The 18366-nt window shown below is 39.3% G+C and overlaps 1 protein-coding gene across 2 annotated transcripts in view; it reads left to right on the forward strand.

Annotated features, from left to right (window-relative positions):
* LOC139949707 (regulating synaptic membrane exocytosis protein 2-like) overlaps positions 1–18366 on the forward strand; it is a 98767-nt gene that overhangs the window by 56687 nt on the left and 23714 nt on the right. The window contains exons 6-14 of one of the 2 annotated variants that reach the window (XM_071948198.1): positions 3719–3938; positions 7746–7869; positions 8284–8372; positions 9247–9401; positions 10291–10424; positions 10917–11082; positions 11945–12185; positions 16444–16590; positions 17090–18001. In XM_071948198.1, the coding sequence (XP_071804299.1) occupies positions 3719–3938; positions 7746–7869; positions 8284–8372; positions 9247–9401; positions 10291–10424; positions 10917–11082; positions 11945–12185; positions 16444–16590; positions 17090–18001 (2188 nt within the window). Of the gene's footprint in view, positions 1–3718; positions 3939–7745; positions 7870–8283; positions 8373–9222; positions 9402–10290; positions 10425–10916; positions 11083–11944; positions 12186–16443; positions 16591–17089; positions 18002–18366 lie in introns of both variants that reach the window. The other variant, XM_071948199.1, reaches the window with a different exon arrangement.

An 18366-nucleotide genomic window follows, 5' to 3' on the forward strand; every position in this document is an offset into this window, starting at 1 on the left:
GTTAGAAACGTCTAAGTTTCATCATTTCCTTTTTCCCCCCTTATTGTGGTCATAAAACTGAATTTGACCCTTGCCCCCTCTTTAGAAAATACACAGATTATAAACAATAACAATCCCCCAGTAAGACATTGATGTTATCCAATCGCATGAGACAACGCTAAGCAATTAAATATTACACTCTCCACCATGTTAGGCAATTCTCTCACTAATATCCCCTTACTCATCAATTAAAAGCACAACCACTCAAAGAAATGCCATTCTCTCCACAATGAAAAAAACCCCACACACATCATGAGCATTTAATTTACTTCCAATTAAATTTATCACAAGTCCGTACATAAACCTCACAAGGACAGCGGTAAGGGAAATATTGACAATAATGGGCGATGGACTAAAATAATGTTTGAAATATTAATGGAGAGTGTTTGGGGGGGGGGGGTGTGAGATAAAGTCTTAGTCATGGAGTGAATGATAATGGACTGTGGTTGTAGGAGAAAGTTGTTGACTAAAGGGGAGGTCAACACAACACATTATGCAGTGTCTATTTCTATTCTTACATGTATAATCCGCGTACACTGATTGTCTACTTGGCTATCTAATTGAACCTTAGTGACATTTTAAAGTGAAGGTTTACGTTTGGTAATCACTCTTAAAGTTAATGGCAGTACAAATCTTAAGCTGAGTGGTTAATTTATAATAAACAAAAGTAAGAAAAAATACACCAACCATAAACATAAATAAAATAAATGTCAGAGTAACATTCCATTGGTGATGGTACATCTTTGAACATAATTAATATATTATTACATTTTTTCAGTTTAAAGATTGAAACAAAATTTACCATAAAAGGTCATCAAGTAAATTAACAAAATTGCAGGGCATTTTCCAGTACATTTGTTTAACCCTTACACCGATGTGTGTAAGTACTGTTTACTTACTACCTTCCTGAGTTCTATAAAAGAAAATCACAGGCATATTACTGGGGTGGGATTCCAACCCAACAATAATTATCTAACATCATAAAGTTTGCAACAATCATAATTTGTATATAGGCCTACATACACATATTTGAAAGAATTAGGTGGTTTTTGTCCTCATTTATAGTTTAAACTAATATCATAAAGTTTCCTCACAACAACAAAACAAAAACTTAAATAGGTACAAGTAAACAAAAGTAGAAGAGAGTAACAATAATAAATGCACAGAACTTAGCAGACTGCATGTATCTTGACACCTGTCGAGAAATCACTAATCTCTTCAGTTGACACCATTTTTGAAACTCCCCCGACAGTGCATTATCAATGCGTGTCGTGCATATTTTGACGCAAATTTTAAAATGAGTCAGATCAAGATTTGAGCATAAAAAAGCTTTAAATCAATCAAAATCCCTTCCACAACTCACAAAGGCTGTGTCTTAAACAGCGACTTCGGCTATAGCAACGGCTAGATCACACATGCTAGTCTTCAACACTGGCAGACAAGCTGATCTAGCTGTAGCTGCAGATGAAGTTGCCATGTCTGAGTTAGTGACTACAGCTACGGCTACAACTGTTACTTAAGGGCGTTGCTATAAGGATGTTTTATACTTCAGTGCATGATGACATAGGGAACCAGCCCGGTAGTCATAGCCATAGCCCATACATTGTAGCCACCAATTCAGACACGGCCATCAAATGCCTTATGGAGATCAGTGAATGTACATGTACTAGTCAGTTCAACACATTTGTACTCTGTAGGCATGATATTCTTCCTACTTAAGTCTGTTTTTCAATTTTGTTGCCCTTGCAAACAAAATTGTGATTAAATAGCATGAAATGTATAGAGCATACACCATGTACATGTAGGTCAGTCCTTGTACAGTGATATATTCCTAATTTTTCCAAATACCAAAATACTTATATTATGCCTAACTTTGTCACTTCATGAGTTTCAGGACTCACAATCTTCATTCTACCGTAGATTCATATCCATAGAATCATGTTTAGTATCAGAGAGGTTATGACCAGGCTATGAAGAGACACCACCACTGACCTATGACCTGAGTGCACTGCATGCTGGGTAGAAGTCAGTTCTTAGTTGCCATTGGCTGAGATACATTGTTGCTTTTGGGGGATGGTCGCCATGCATGCGTCAAGTGTCCTGCTGCTGTAGTGTGGTCAAATTGCATTTTCCTTTTCACCCGACTCCCAAACTCCCTCCCACAATTTTTACCATTTCATTTGTAGAAATTGTCGAGTTGTTTATCGTTCTCATTGCATTTCCATTTTTTTTAAAAGATATTTATTGTGTATCTACATGTATTAATCTTGACTGAGGTAGTCTTATGGATGGTGGTCGAATAGAAGGCCAATTGTGGCCGATGACAGCCATTTGGTGGCCCTTAGACTGTGACCATAGTCCAATTTCATAGAGAGCAGTCCAATTTCATTTATACAGAATACCAGTCGCGAGTTGTACATGTAACATGGTAGTTTGGCTGGTAACCTACTTATGGTAAGCATAAGTTATTGTGCTTAGCTACGTTTGTGTTCAAGCAGCTTTATGAAATTGGGCCCTGATATGACTGGTCATTTGGCACAGCCTTAGGGTGGTCAGTCTTTAACAATTATCCTCTTAACCTGAGCCCAATCTGCTAAGCACAAAAGGTAGCTCAGCAGAAAAATTGCTGACCAGACTGAGGTTACCAGCCAAACGTCCTTATCACATATACAATTTTCACTGGTATCCTGCTCCTGCTAAAAGCAGCTCTTTGAAATTCAGCCTAAATGCCGCCCTATAAAAGTAGAATCCAAAGACTACCTCACTCAAGATGTATTTCCGACATCATTTACCATCAAAACACCATGGAAATATAAAGCATTATCATGCACCCATTGGCAAGTTGACATGGTGTTGAAACTGACGATTCACTTTATTTTTAACTTTCACTTTAAATTTCAAGTATGTTTAAATAAAACTACGATTAAATCCACTGTAGGCCTACTCAGTAGTCTATTAAAGGGCAGGTAGAAAAGTGACAAGAAAAAGTCTACAAATCACTTTTGCCCTATGAGCATGTTTTGACAAATCTTGTCATTTTAAAGGCACCTTTAATGAATATTCATTTTGGTTTTGTCCAATGTACACCATCGTGTGTTTTGCACTGTATACTCAGTACTTTCCCAAGTTCTGTGAAAAAACACACAGGCATATTATTCGGGTGGGATTCAAACTAACAACAGTTTCATACCAACTAGCTGATGAGTTTCTAAGATTCCATGGTGTTATGATGTCAATACATGGCGATTTCAAATTTTCAAATTTTCAGAGTCAGTTTAGAAACAAAACCAGTGGTCCTGCAGTAACAAATTATTATTCCACTTTTTCACGAGTCAGCGAAATACAGTAGAATAAAGAGAACAGAATTCACAATATCTTTTTAATATTTCAAACTTAAATGATAAGTTTGATTGTTAAACAGAGAATATTCTTGAAGATTTTGTATTTTTACACTCATCTTTTCTTATTACTTGAGAAAAATATTCTGTGTGTGCAGCTTGATTTGTTTCTAAACTGACCATCTTGTTTGTAATGATTATAACAAAATTAAATTTTCTAAATGTTTTCCATTTATCTTTGATTTAAATCTGTATCCTACTATTTGCATCATTTTAATCTTATATAATCACTTTGAATCCACTAACCTTTGACCTCAACAATGTTCCTCATGAATATTCAGCACCCGGTCACATGGGCAGCTGACCTTGACAACAACAGATTCATCGGTCACATGATACTGAAGAAGAGCCAGGGAGACACGATGACACCACAGGATTCCAGCGCAATTTTGGGGTTACAGGTCAAAGGTGGCAAGATGAAGGAAGCCGGCAAGCTCGGAGCATTCATCTCAAAGGTCAAGCGAGGGAGCATTGCGGACACTGTTGGTCATCTACGAGCAGGTATGTATAAGAATGCAACCATGTTCCTAGGGGTGGTCGATCTTGCTGCAACATTCTTTTTCACTCTCAGTGTGGGCTTGCCACTCATAACCAAATGGCCCAATTTCATAAAAGTAGCTAATCACACAATTGTGCTTACTACATGTAGATTAAGGTTACTAACTAAACTACATTGTACCATATCACATGTAAAATGTCAGCTAGTATCCTGCTTGTTTTTGCTTAGCAGATTATTGGTAAGCACATCTACTAAAGCAGCTGTATGAAATTTGGCACTGATATTGGTTTAATAAAATGTACCATAATATGAGACATTTTAATTAGGCCTGTGGCTGATCTATGCGAACACTTGTATGGTAAATCGAAAAAGAGGCATCAAGTCAAAGAGCAACTGGTCCTCTCTCATTCTGCAACTCTTGTGACATCTTTAACTGTAAGCAGTTTAGGGTGACCTTGGCAATGAAAATGGCATGGTGCTATGTAAAAGGAGTAATACTTCAAAAGTAGTCACATAGGAGTGTGACAATTATATGTAAGTGTCACTCTTAACCCATGGCCCAATTTCATAGAGCTGCTTAAAAGCACAAAAAGTAGCTAAGAACAAAATTATGCTTACTAGATTAAGGTTACCAACTAAACTACTATATGACATGTAGAATGTGCAACTAGTATCTGCTTGTTTGCTTAGCAGATTATAAGTTCTCTGCTGAAGCAGCTCTATGAAATTGGGCATTTGTATTGGTTCAATAAAATTTGACCCTGTAGCATTTGCACGGCCATTTTGAGTACATTTATCCATGTTATAACAGCTCTGACTACACCCCATGGCATCCCTAAACTACCTCGTTCGTCCAACTCTGCCCTAAATATTACACCGTGAACTTCACAGAACTGTTCTTTATATCACCCACTATTGCCTTCCCTAGAGCCAGAAAAAAGACGGTCACAGACGACGTAAAGGAGTTCATATAAAGCCCGGTTGATACTTCATGCGAATGCGAATAGGAAGCGAATTTGAAATGAATTTGACGTCACAACCCTCCTTTCGTAGCGATATTTGCAAGTGAGTCGAGCAGAGTTCAACTACTGTGAAATATTCGTTGCGAATTTGTAGCATCAACATTCGCTTCGCATTCGCATTCGCAGCTTTACTCTGGTCGCCTGTTTGCATTCCGTAAAGAAAATATTTCATCGTTTGTTTTTGTAAAAAAAATTTATTCCACTCCTCTGGCTCACGAAAACATATCATAAAGTGATTATACATCTTTGGTGTTTCAGAGAGTATGCATTCATTCCAATCCTCTAGATTGCAAATAAACATATCATAAAGGGATGGTACATCATTGGTTATTGGATGAGTACATTCGAGCCAATCCTCTAGTTTTCATCATTGCCTAAACTAAACAACAGCTTTTCCTATGTGATTCCTAATCCTATACATTGTCTTTAAAGACACTGGACACTATTGATCATTGTCAAAGACTAGTCTTCACAGTTGGTGTATCTCAACATATGCGTAAAATAACTAACCTGTGAAAATTTGAGCTCAATCGGTCATTGAACTTGCGAGATAATAATGAAAGAAAAAACACCCTTGTCACACGAAGTTGTGTGCGTTTAGATGGTTGATTTCGAGACCTCAAGTTCTAAATCTGAGGTCTCAAAATCGAATTCTTGAAAAATTACTTTAAGAAAGGTTTTATGCTAATAGTTATTTTGAGTAGTTACCAATAGTTTCCACTGCCTTTAAGTTTGTACGATGTACATATGCACACCATCTTATAATGAACTTATGCACTAATGTATAGGCACAAACATCAACTACATGTTATAAATGTCAAAGTGGATCATGTGAATGGCTGCGTTGTTGCGTGTTACGAATGGACAGTGATTGATCGCGCACACCAGTTCCCGTGGGAAGGTTGAAATTGCTTTTTATTGCAGTCCACAAAATATAAAGTAGCTGAAAAATGTTTAGTCATATAGTAGCAATTATATAGACTACTTTGGGTTAAAACAATTTTTGGGAATCGCCTGATTTGTTCCTATTCATTGTTTCTTTAATTAAAGCTGCTCTCATTTGGAAAGAAATTGTAATCAATCATCAGAGCTCTTTGCAGGGGCACATCCTCTTTTGAAGTTGTGTTTTATTGTTTTTAGTGTTGTGAGAAAAAATGGATCCACAAAAGTGAGTAGCACTGTGACCTGTAGGCCTGAAGATACTTGTGTAGAGAAGATGATGGAGAAATGTTAAGTTTTAAACATGTGAGGAAAATCCCAAGTGGGGGACCTACTTAATCAGGGCCCAATTTTATGGCCCTCTCTCCATATGAAATTAGACCCAGGTTTGACTGAAGACCCAATCCTTGCAAGGCTCTGGTCCAAGTAGGGATTAAGGCAGGCAAGAAACCATAAAACATATCACAAACAATCATAGGTTATCATAGTACATCTAAAAAAAGGTTTAGATACTGCTTTTGGCAAATTTTAATATTTAGTTTGGGTTTGAACAAAGAAAAATTGAGGAGTGGGACTTGAACCAACAACCTCTGGATTAACGGAACAGTGCTCTACCAACTAATAATTGAGAGGAAAAATTCCATAACATGTTTGCCCTTACAAATGCAACTTGCTAGCTTGTTCTAACCTCCAACTATGGGGTGAAAATGACTTTCATCACTCAAGTGTGGATGTTGTGATAATGGGTCTTGAATGTTCATGTTGCCACGGTAACAGACGATCACTTACCCATCAGGAGAGCGTAAACCTGCAATGATTGTTTTGTTTGTAGGGTTCATTTGACACGGATGATGAGGTTTTATAAGTAGTCCCCTGGTTGCCATGGAAACTGGTAATAAAACTTCCCGTCCACACATCAATTATGTAGCAGTAGATTACGGCCCGTGCTCGAGCAGTCATCGCCGCTTCGCAATCAATTATTTTGTGAAGTATTCAGTAGGTCATCTTTTACTCCTGTGAGAAAACTGTTCAAAAGTTTGTTTTTATTTGGATCAAATACGAATTAACGCGTGTAGTTTTCTAGGTGTTTTTGCAACCTGGAAACTTCATGATTGTTTCAATAGGTATTAAATTTGCATCGGGGATAAAGATTATTCGTTCAGTACTTTCCTGAGTTCTGTGATAACAAAATCACATGCATATTATTACTCGGTGGCAATCGAACCCATGACCTTTGTCTATACGAACTAGTAGACTACTAAGATTGCTTGGGTGCTGGAGGTAGTCCAAATCCTATGTTTAAGCAGTGGGTACCGCAACGATTTAATACATGTAGCTAATGATTGATTGTTGTTAGATGATGTCTACAAATTTGCAAAGTTGTTGTTGTTGCTGTTGTTGTTGTTTTTAAAACAGATTAAGAATTAGCTGTTGCAAAATGCTTACCAACCAAATGGTATAAATGCACACAAAATGCTAATGACCTGAATTTTTGACCCCAGCCTGCCAGCAGAGTCTTTATCGAAGGCTAGATGTTAATGCTTTTAAACACGTTGTCATTTAGCCTTGGAGAATTGAAGCTAGCTAAGGTCAAAACATCAGGCCATTAACTAATTTTTGCAATTTAATAATTGAAGAGCATTTTTGTTCTTACTTTTTTTTCAAGAGACAATAACTGATATGGATCATGGGTTTTTGACAGGATTTTTCATAATTGGGGGGGGGGGGGGTGGGGTGTCATTCTGGACCCAAATGTTTCAACTTTGCCTGAAGCATGATTAATTGAAACAAAGTTCTCTGAATGTTTGTCTCTTGATTCACGTTAAGTTTTAAATTTTGACTGTACAGGTGACGAGGTACTCTCCTGGAACGGACAAAACCTACAAGGGAAAGATTTCAATGAAGTCTACACCGTCATCTTTGAGTCTAAGAGCGAGCCTCAGGTGGAACTGTATGTGGCTAGACCAATGGGGTAAGATCAACTCATTAATGACACTTTTAATTTTGGGTTTCTGAGTTCTTGGAAGCATATTACTCGAGTGGGATTCGAACCCACGGCCTTTGCAGTTCTAGTAGATGTCTTACCAACTAGACAACAGAGATTGCCTGGTTGCTAGAGGCAGTTTGAATCATACATTTAGGAACGGGTACCGCAATGATTAAATAGATGCCTGACTTGGTCCATTAACAGCGCCAGCCACCAACCTGGTCATTACCAAGCAGTGAAGACCGGGTCCTCGCACTTTTATTCCCTAAATAGTAATAACCTTAATCTCCTACTGTGGCAGTCTTTCTTCTGTTCCGTCATGCCCAGTGATCAACTGCAAGTTTAATATCACAAATAGTTCAAGATATATATATATTTTTTAATGTTTGATTTCTTCAGGAGTGACACAGACCAGACGACAAGAGAGAAGATCGCTCAGCAATTCCGATCCAATCGGCCAGATTCCATCACTAAACGATCAAGTCAAAGTAAGACATTTTATCTCTCAACAAAAACTGTTTTCTTGTGTCTTTTGAAACAATTTCACTGTCGAGTTGGACACAATAATTGTTTCTTGAAATGAGTTTCTTCTTATTTCAATAATATAGTTTTTGTTGGCAGTCTACCTGCCAAACAGAGATGTTTACCAGACATGCCAACTCTCTGACTCTGCAGAAAGTTTCCAGAAAATTAATTAATGTTTAAAAACGTCCTAGAGTAGGGAAAGTTTGTTCCTATTATCTTGATTGTAAGTATAAACATTATCTCCCTGGTTGTTGTACAAAATCTCCCTGGTTGCAGATGCAAATGATAACAGCTCTGTTAAATGCTTATTAGGACGTATCCCATTTGGCTGCTACGGCTAGAGCTGCAACTGTTGCTAAAGGATGTCCTATACTTCTTTATTGTAACATCTTACTCATTCTGAAATTGTAAAAAATGTTTGTGTTTATAGTCTTTGCTGGAAACCATGAAGAGCGCTGCCAACGGTAGAAGAATTGCCTCTATGCCCCCTGGTCATTGCCTTGGTGCCCTTGAAATGCTTCAGGAGAAATTTACAATTATCTCATAAATCAAAGGGTGCCCTTTACCAAGGAGAAAATGCCTTGGTGTTCTTGCCCCTTTCAAAAATGAAGCATTTACAGGCCTCCATGTTACTATGGGCATTCTGTGCTTAAATACAAAGATAGTGTAGAAATTTGGTGCTTGCCCTGCACCGAAGAATGCTGATCGCAAGCACAGAAGTCTGCGGCAAGGAAAGCTATAAAACGTGACCCTGTTGTTATCCTGTTTGTTGTTACTATACTTGCCGAGTCTATTACGTTGTAAGATGTGTAGGTGTTTCTGTTTGTGCCTGTACAGGCTCCAGTGGCTATGAGTCCACAACTAAACACAAAGAAGAAGAAGAGATACCACCTCAGGTACGACATAAGAGACCCTCAGTGACCATCACATCACCGGGTAGTCCTGGTATGACTAGACGTAATGGATCACCGCTGGTTCATGGAGAGCTACAGGTTCGTTAACTTCAATTCAATTCAACAACATTTATTTCCAATTCACATAATATGTGTGCCGGTTGTATACAAAATGGTGATTTACATTCGAACAGAATACACTAATGATACTGTTTTATAGTAGGAATGAGGCAGAGTTAGTGAAATGGAGGCAACCCTTGGTAAGCCTTTGCTTGATTCGGTAATGCCATACAGGACAAGACAGACAACGAACACAAAAGGCAAAAACATTTACAGACATTCAGACAGACAAACTCAAAATCAGCAAACTTCAAAATCAATAGCATTGAGTAAGTTAGAGTGCGCATCATGGTAAACTCAGGGTTGACTATTTAGACTATAACACAGGGTGGTCGACCGTTAGTTGACTACCTGTGGTCGACCATTTGGAACCAGCCTCAGGACCAAGGTTTCTTCACTGTTCCATGCTAACATGTGTAAAGCGCAGAAGAGAAAAAGCGGAAGGCAATGGAAGTGTTGAATACCATGGTACCTATGTTTGACTATACATTAGGCTTCCAAACGAGTTGTTTGAGTGAGTGTGTCACTGCGCATGTGTGTTGCTAGTCAGTGGTCAATCAAGTCGACTAAGTGAATGCACTCGAACTTGCTCCTTGTTGCCCTTATAATAAGAAATGTTTTGGGGTTAAACAAAGACAAAATTGACTGGGGCCGGATTTGAACCAAGGACCTCTGGACTAACATGCCGGCATTCTTTGTTGGCGGTCTCTCTATTTTGTCAATATACTTGTTCTACCTGTGAGGGCAGAGATTGTTCTTGTGATTGATTTAGCTTATTAGCTCATATTTGTTGCACCGGCTGTATACTCCCCAGGGCTTAGGTTAGCATAACTGACTTATGAGGACTTTTGGTTTGTCTTGATTTCAGATGAAGTTGTGGTACGACAACGCTAGCTACCAAATAGGTGTAACAATACTCAGTATACAAGGACTACAGCCGAGAGAGAAGACTGGAGACCTGCGGAATCCTTATATTAAGATGTACCTACTTCCAGATAGGAGGTAAGAAACACAGTTTTAGGCCGTGTCTGAATTGGACGCTACAGCTGACTTTCCGTGTCATTATGCATTGAGGTATAGACTCATTGTAAAACATGCAGCGCACTTGCACATGATCTCCTGTCTGCCATTTTGGGGGTCATTGGAGAGTTACTGCATCTGTACATGTACATATGGCCCCAAAATGTGGAATAAGTTTCTTACACAGTCAGAAACGCCAGCTCACTTGCCTCATTCAAGACACTCCTTAAAGCTCACCTGTTCTAGCAGACTTACTAACCGTTCAACTGTGCCTCATTGCCTTAGAACAGACTTTTTTACTTTTGCACCTATGTTTGTACAAATGACGTTTGATTGATTGATTGATTTGATTGCATCACAATCACAAAACTGAATTTGGTTGTTGTGAAAGGCCCTTAAACTAATCATTAAAATAATAATTGTGTCAAATTTATGTAATTCCTGATTTTTGGTTTGTTTATTCTGTTTCCTTAGCGACGAGAGTAAAAGACGCACTAAAACTCTCCACAAAACTCTCAATCCCAAGTGGAACCAGACCTTCCTGTATGGGCCGCTCAAGAGGTCAGAGTTCAAAGGTAACACGCTGGAGGTCACGGTCTGGGACTTTGAACACTATGGTGCTAAAGAATTTATGGGGGAGGTGAGTAGATTTAATATTAATAATAGTAATTGTCCAATCTTTGCCACAGTCTCCTGACCATGACTAGAGCAAGCAAGTTGAAAAAGTGAGTCCAATTAAGAAATCACTTCGCGGTAGTGAAATTAACAACAGGAATTCCCCTCGATTCACTAAAGCTAAAGTATTAGTCTTGGCCTATTTCCTATCTTCCGCTCAGGTAGTACTTAATAAACAAACAGGACAGTTCTTTTAAAAACTGAGAAGTCTCAGTTAACATGGGCTTTGTCCATGTACACAGTTGTCCAGAAATCTCCGGGGGACAGAATTTCCTGTCACACCGGCTTGTTGCTTTGGAGGTTGTAGGTTCATACCCTGCTCTAGTAAATTTGTCTTCGTTCAACCCCAAATTGATTAAAATTCACTCAGTCAGTTTGCCACGTGTTTTCTTAACGGTTGTATGGCTTCTGACTGGCCACCCCTCAACAAAGATAATGACTAATAGGAAGACCGCCAACATAGGAGCTATATAGCTCAGTTGGTAGAGGGCCAGCATGTTAATACTAATAAACAATGGAATCAAAGTCTCTACCAAACAAGGTACTCAAGGTGCTGAGTATATACAAACTTTCAGAAAGATAGGTTATTGCAGTGATGAATTTTGAGACCCAATTATTTAGCAACTTATAAGGGTTTACAAGGTGCTACGGCGCATACAGCAGCCACAGCCAGGAACACCAGGGCGAACCCCTTCTCTTTTCGATAAGTGCACTGGGTTCTTTTACATGTGTTACACAACACATGGGACCATCCGGAGGTCGTTGGTTCAAGAACCACTCTTGTCAATTTGTGTTCATTCAACCCCAAATGGTTTCTTTTCTACCAGGTGATGTTAAATCTTGAGAACTCCCCATTGGACGATGAGCCTCACTTGTACGCACTCCGTAGCCACAATAAGCAAGTCCCTCTTCCCTTGGCTTCCCCGGTACCCGCCCGCCATCAGATGAAACACTCACATCGTAACAGCGACACAGGGAGCAGGGAGCAGTTATCATCACCAGCCTCCGTTGGCCGAGTCACGGATAGCGAGTTCTCGGACTACGACGATGGTATTGGTGTTGTGACAGGTGAGAATCTTGTATTGGAATTGTTACAATCAAGTTTAGGGTATTCAAGAAAACCCATCATTCGTGGACATGTTTGGTAATTGTCAAAGACCAGTTGTCTCACTAGGTGTACATCCCAACACATGCATAAAATAACAAACCTGTGGAAAATAGGGCTCAGTTGGACATCAAAGTTGCTAGAGAATAATAAAAGAAGAAAAAAAAACACCCTTTTTGAAAATTTTTTGTGTGCTTTCAGGTGCTCAAGAAAAGCTTGAGGCCTCAAGTCTTTTATTATTTGAGTGAGAAATTACCTCTTTCTCAAAAACTATGTTACTTCAGAAAGAGACGCTTCTCAAAATGTTTTAAACTATCAACTTGTTACATTTTTTTTGCGAACAATTATTGTGTCCAGTGCCTTTAAGTTTGCAAGTATTGAATGAGTAACCCTGCATGTGCGCAAGTGTTCTCTTTCCAAGCTATAATTATCCCTTAAAAGCGCCCTTGTGTCGTAAATTGATTAAATGAGAAGCAGGGAAATTGCTTTCGCAATTCACATGAAACATGAACTGGGCTAAAATGTACTACTAATCATTGATGGATAGTTTTAAATCTACTTCTTAACTTAATTGACTTCAAAAAAAGTACATTTTATTGTTATTATGTACACGTACTGCTGGTTATGAAACTAAGAACGCCTCATAAGGAAACCTGCAGCTCCAAAGCCTGAGGAAACCTGTAGGCAAGGGTGCTTGCTATATCTTATAAATAGGACTTCTTCAACTGGTGATTTTGCATATTTCCAGTAAAGTTGTTTTCATTAATTTGAAGTGACTAACACAAAGGAAAAACTTTCCCTAGTTTCATCCTAACATTCCTTCTGCATCCCTATGACATCCTAACTGGTACCCTTCCCTGATCTAACGTCATTTAATATCTGCACCATATCATAGGATCATCAGTTGTTGGCGTCGGTGATGGTGCCTCTTCGCTTGGTGAGCGTTGCTGTACGCCACCAGTGAACGAAGGTGACTAGCCAATCACATTGTGGCATCTCACCCCTGACCCTAACACTCTCCTAATCCGTAACTCTCACCTCTAGATAGGAACCCCATAATTTTATACCTTCCCATTTTTGTTGAATCAACATTATAGGCCGTACGTACGGAATAAGACGTCACCACACAAATACCTGCCCCATGACATGGCGTCTGTGAGTGTGTGCGTGTGGGTTTGCGTACGTGTGCCGTAGAAATCAAACTGGGAATGCTGCGTGCTTCATTGATATACATGTTGAGATGCGCATACGGCTTGCCTAGCAATACATTTTTGTCATTAAGTATTTTCTGCTTAACATCTTTTTGAAATAGGGCTCAGGTCTGGGATAAAGATTATTATTTGGTTTTACCTATACAGTGATTTTTTTTATCTCAAGTCTTTTGAGCAAAACACGGACATTAATCAGGTGGGATTTGAACCACATCAGTGTATGGGTAAAACCAAATATTCTGATTCCTGATGCAAATTAAAAATCTATTAACCCGTTGCGTTACCAGCTGCTAAAATATTGAATTTAAACTAGTTCTAGCTACCAGGCAATCTCAGTGGTCTAGAGGTAAAACTTCTGCTCTAGAGTGGCAAAGGTTGTAGGTTCGAATCCCACCCGAGTAATATTCCTGCTTTTATTTTCCCATGACTCAGGAAAGCACGGAGTATGTACAGTGCTTTAGAAACATGAGGAAAACCAAATAAAACAATGAACTTTTACTGGTCCTAAATCTTTTAAATGACTTTTTTCAAACTGAAGTTACTAACACAAATGAAGATCTGAAGGTTTACTGTTTTCCTTTAACTTTCCCTGGATTCATCCTAACATTCCATCTGCATCCCTATGACATCCTAACTGGTACCCTTCCCCGATCTAACGTCATTTAATATCTGCACCATATCATAGGATCATCTGTTGTTGGCGTCGGTGATGGTGCCTCTTCGCTTGGTGAGCGTTGCTGTACGCCACCAGTGAACGAAGGTGACTAGCCAATCACATTGTGGCATCTCACCCCTAACCTTAAACCTTCACATTTAGATCTGTAGATAGAAATTTCATAGTACTATTGTTTTGTTGCATCAGCACTTTTCTTTTCTGTCATCAGTAACCAGTGTTTATGATATCATCCTAAATATTATTTTATTTGAAGATGCAGTGCTCAATTTTGGCTCTATCAGCTAAGTTCCTAGTTCAGTTGATGATACACGTATCTACCCGTACATTTGTAACCCTGTTTCAGCCCCAGGCATGCCAGGAGTAGGTGGCAATAAGCTCCTGGTGGCAGTAGCCAGTAGCCCCCTCTCCCAGTGCATTACGCTCTATCAGCCAGGCTCCTAGTGGATGATATCCTTAAAGGCCTGTGAGGGGGTAACCCTGTTTCAGCCCCAGTAGTGGGTGCCAATAAGCTCATTGTCGCAGTAGCCCTCTCCTAGTGCATTCACAGCCAGGCTCCTAGTGGATGATACCCATGCCTATGTCCTTAAAGCCTGTGAAGGGGGTAACCCAGTTTCATCCCCAGGAGTAGTCGGCAACATGCCCCTGGTGACAGTTGATTTCAAGGAGGTTTAGCCCAAATCAGTTGAATAGCCCTCCCTCACCTTGAAGTGGCTGTCCTGCCTTGCTACCTCATAAAATTAATACTAACAAAAATCATCACTTCTAACATTTCCTTTGTTGGACAATTTCAAGTACGACCTCAAATCAAATAGTAATTGAATCTGGTTTGCTGGAGCACTGAGTATGCATCTTGAAACTTTTGTACATTTCACTGTTAATTTATTTCTTTCCTTCACTTGATGTTTATTTTGCTATCATTGAAAAAAAACAATATTTTTTTTAAAATGATTAATTATCATCCTTTATTCAATTCTAACTACTTCATTTTAAAATAGATTTTGAGTTTTAGTGATTGTCATTTTATCCCTTTTTAATTGTAAGACATTTGGGGTACCCATTTCCTTTTTTTGTGTTTTTGTGAATTATCTGGCGTTTTCATATTTGTTCACTTTTTTTGTAGCTGTTTATTGTCTTCCAAAGCTTTGTTATTGTCATTGAGCTTCCAACTCTCCCTGGTTTCCCCAGACAGTGAAAATCAAACCAATCTTTCCATGTTCCGATAAACAAATTTGAAAGGCTCCCTGATTATGGAAACTTTTATGGAGAGTGTATTTTCTTAATTTCTCTCACAATTTGGGGTGTTTTGAACCTAAAATCTTGTTGAGGTGTTTCAATATAATGTATACACTTTTTAAAAGTATTTGTCAGAAAACAAAATGTCCCTGGCTGATTTGTGTTGCCTTGGTACATCCCAAAGTCAATAGTATTTCTTGAGTGACAATGTCCTCTCGTGATAACGTGTATATTTTGGGTTGTACTGTACACTGACAACACTTTTTTGAGCACATAACTTAGATCAGACGTGTGCGATACAGAATACAACAACTAAATTGTATATAGGACCTTCTAAAGTATTGGAAGAGTTAATTTTTAATGTTACTTGTCAGTTTTTTTTTTACAGTGATGTGACTCTACAAATATCAAAAATTTTCACTAAATAAACACAATGCACCTGCAAAAGTCTTGCTTGCTAGTCTGTGTGCACATCACATACAGCACGCAATTACCAATAGCTATCCCGATGCAAGTTAATTTAACATCTCTTAGCTATACAGTAGTTTTACTCCACTAATTTGAGTTAAAACTCAAGACTAACATTTGAATTTCTCAGACTATAGAGACAGTTGCTACATGTATGTCAAATGGTTTAGGGCAAACCTTTCGTGTCCTAGCAACCTCCGGATGAGCAAACCCTGGTAGGCCTACCGTTTTGCCATACACATCCATTCAGATAGTGTATGGTTGTTCATAACCGTCTCTTACGTAACTAAAGCTTGCCCCTAATCATGTGACATAGGAACTCTCTCGATAGTCAGAGGAATTCAAATTTAAGTGGTAACTTGCGATCAAGCACGTCATTGTACAAGACAATATTTAAATGTAAGGCACAAATGGCTTAGAAGCAAAGGTTTCCAGTGGCCGACTTCGCAAGACAAATTGTCAGTATTACCACAGTGATTTGCATTGTGACATCACACTTTACAATGTACTTAGCAACTACGATGGACTTGCAGTTAAGATCAATCTTAGCTCTTTGTGAAATAGGCCCCATGTGCCTTTAAAGCTCGAGAATGTTGAAGGAAACTCATGGTTTTTATATTGGTTGTCCTGCAGGCTCTTCTGTTGTTGGGGTTGGAGACGGTGCAAGTGTTTCATCTCTTGGTAGTAGTTGCAGTCCACCACCGGCGAGCGAAGATGATAGGCCGCTCAATGATCAAGACTACCCAAGATCACCCACGGCTCAACGACGTTCTGGTATTGGTTAGTTAACTCGCTTAATTTTACATCTTCAAGATACTCAATGTTAAACAATTTCAAAACTATTCATTTTGCGTTTTGCCAATACATGTACACGTATGCACCTTTGTGTGTTAGCACTGTATCATCATCATCATTGGTTTTAAGGCAGTTTTCCATTCAAAAAACTTGTGTCCCTCATGAGCTTCTCTCCACCCAGGGGTAAATGGGTACCTGTGAGGGCAGAGATGGTTCTTGTGATTGATTAAGTCAAGTAGTGCTTGTTGCAGGGGCTGTATACTCCCAAGGGAGCTAAGATGGTTTAAGTAATGTATTAAATGGCCCAGTGACCAGGGGTAATAATTTTTAAAGCGCTTTGAGACACCCTTCGGGTGTGAAAAGTGCTACATGTATATAAACAATTACTATTTTTAACATTATTATTATGTGACATTAAACACCATTCCTGTACTTCGTCTTTAAGTCATAATTACCCTGTTTTTTGTGTGGTTTCTTTGTTTAGTGATACCACCTCAGCCAGAGGAACTATCTTCCCATCGGAGAGAACGTCGAGGCTCGGCAACGACTCTAGCTGTCCCAGAGAGGGCGTCGAGAAGTCGCCCTCGTAGCCCCTCACCAACCAGACGAGAGCGCGAACGCATGAGCACCGAACCTGTAGATGTTTATAATAAGCACCAAGATATGCCATCCAGGTTTGCTAATTATGCCGAAGAGAATGTCAGACAGAATAGACAATCACCGCCGGTTAGAAATCAACGAGATCATGATCGGAGAGAACGGGATCGAGATGGTCGGGATCCAAGAGATTCGAGAGATCCGAGGGATCCAAGAGATCCGAGAGATTTGCGAGAGCCAAGAGATTCTCGTGATCAACGAGATTCCAGAGATCTGCGAGATTCTCGTGACACGCGAGATTCAGCTAGAGATCTACGAGATCCAAGAGATTTGCAAGATTCGAGAGATTTGAGAGATTCAAGAGATTCTCGTGATTCAAGGGATATGCTTGATCAACAACCTCGCAGTATGGACCTTCACAACCGACGGGAGCCACTTGATCAGGAGCTGATAGAACGTGAGATGCGCGACTTGCGGGATCGATCCCACCGAGCTCTATCTCCGCCCGATGGGTACGATTATGATCGACGGAGCGGAAGGCGATCACGTTCTCCCAGCCGGCGTGGAGATGTTCATCACAACGACCCTCATCGGAGAACTAGGTCAGAGGCCAGAGGTGAATTGGACTATGACAGACAGTACAGGTCACATGCGCGTCCAGTAACGTCAAACATCGATGCTTCCAGTCTGCCAAACTCTCCAGTCCATGGTGGTAGAGGGAGCCCTTTATCGACGCCTTCCACACCGAGAAAGCATAGACAGTTGCCACAAGTTCCAGCTCATCTCAAATCAGATAAAGGTAAGAGGAGCACAACACGTAACTTTAACTGTTTCTCTTAACCCATGAGTACTAATAGGAAAAAAGAAATACATATAATTTTTTCCCAGTCATTTTCAGCAGATTTTTCATTTTTACACTGCAGACATTATAAAACCAATTTGCATGTTCAGTTGAAACCATCATTCAATTTTGACTTTGAGGCATGCAAATTTATATAGCATTTATTTTCAGTTAAACTTACACGGTTCTTTTTAGCAATGCATAATCAGCCTTCCATTCACCAGAGTTAAGCACTTTTATTTCAGTGAAAGTCAGTTGAATGGATTGTTGAATGGATTGTTAAAATCAAATTCAAGTTCTGGTGGTTAAATCATAGGAGTATG

Source organism: Asterias amurensis, chromosome 17, assembly GCF_032118995.1.
Source record: "Asterias amurensis chromosome 17, ASM3211899v1".
Taxonomy (NCBI): Eukaryota; Metazoa; Echinodermata; class Asteroidea; order Forcipulatida; family Asteriidae; genus Asterias; species Asterias amurensis.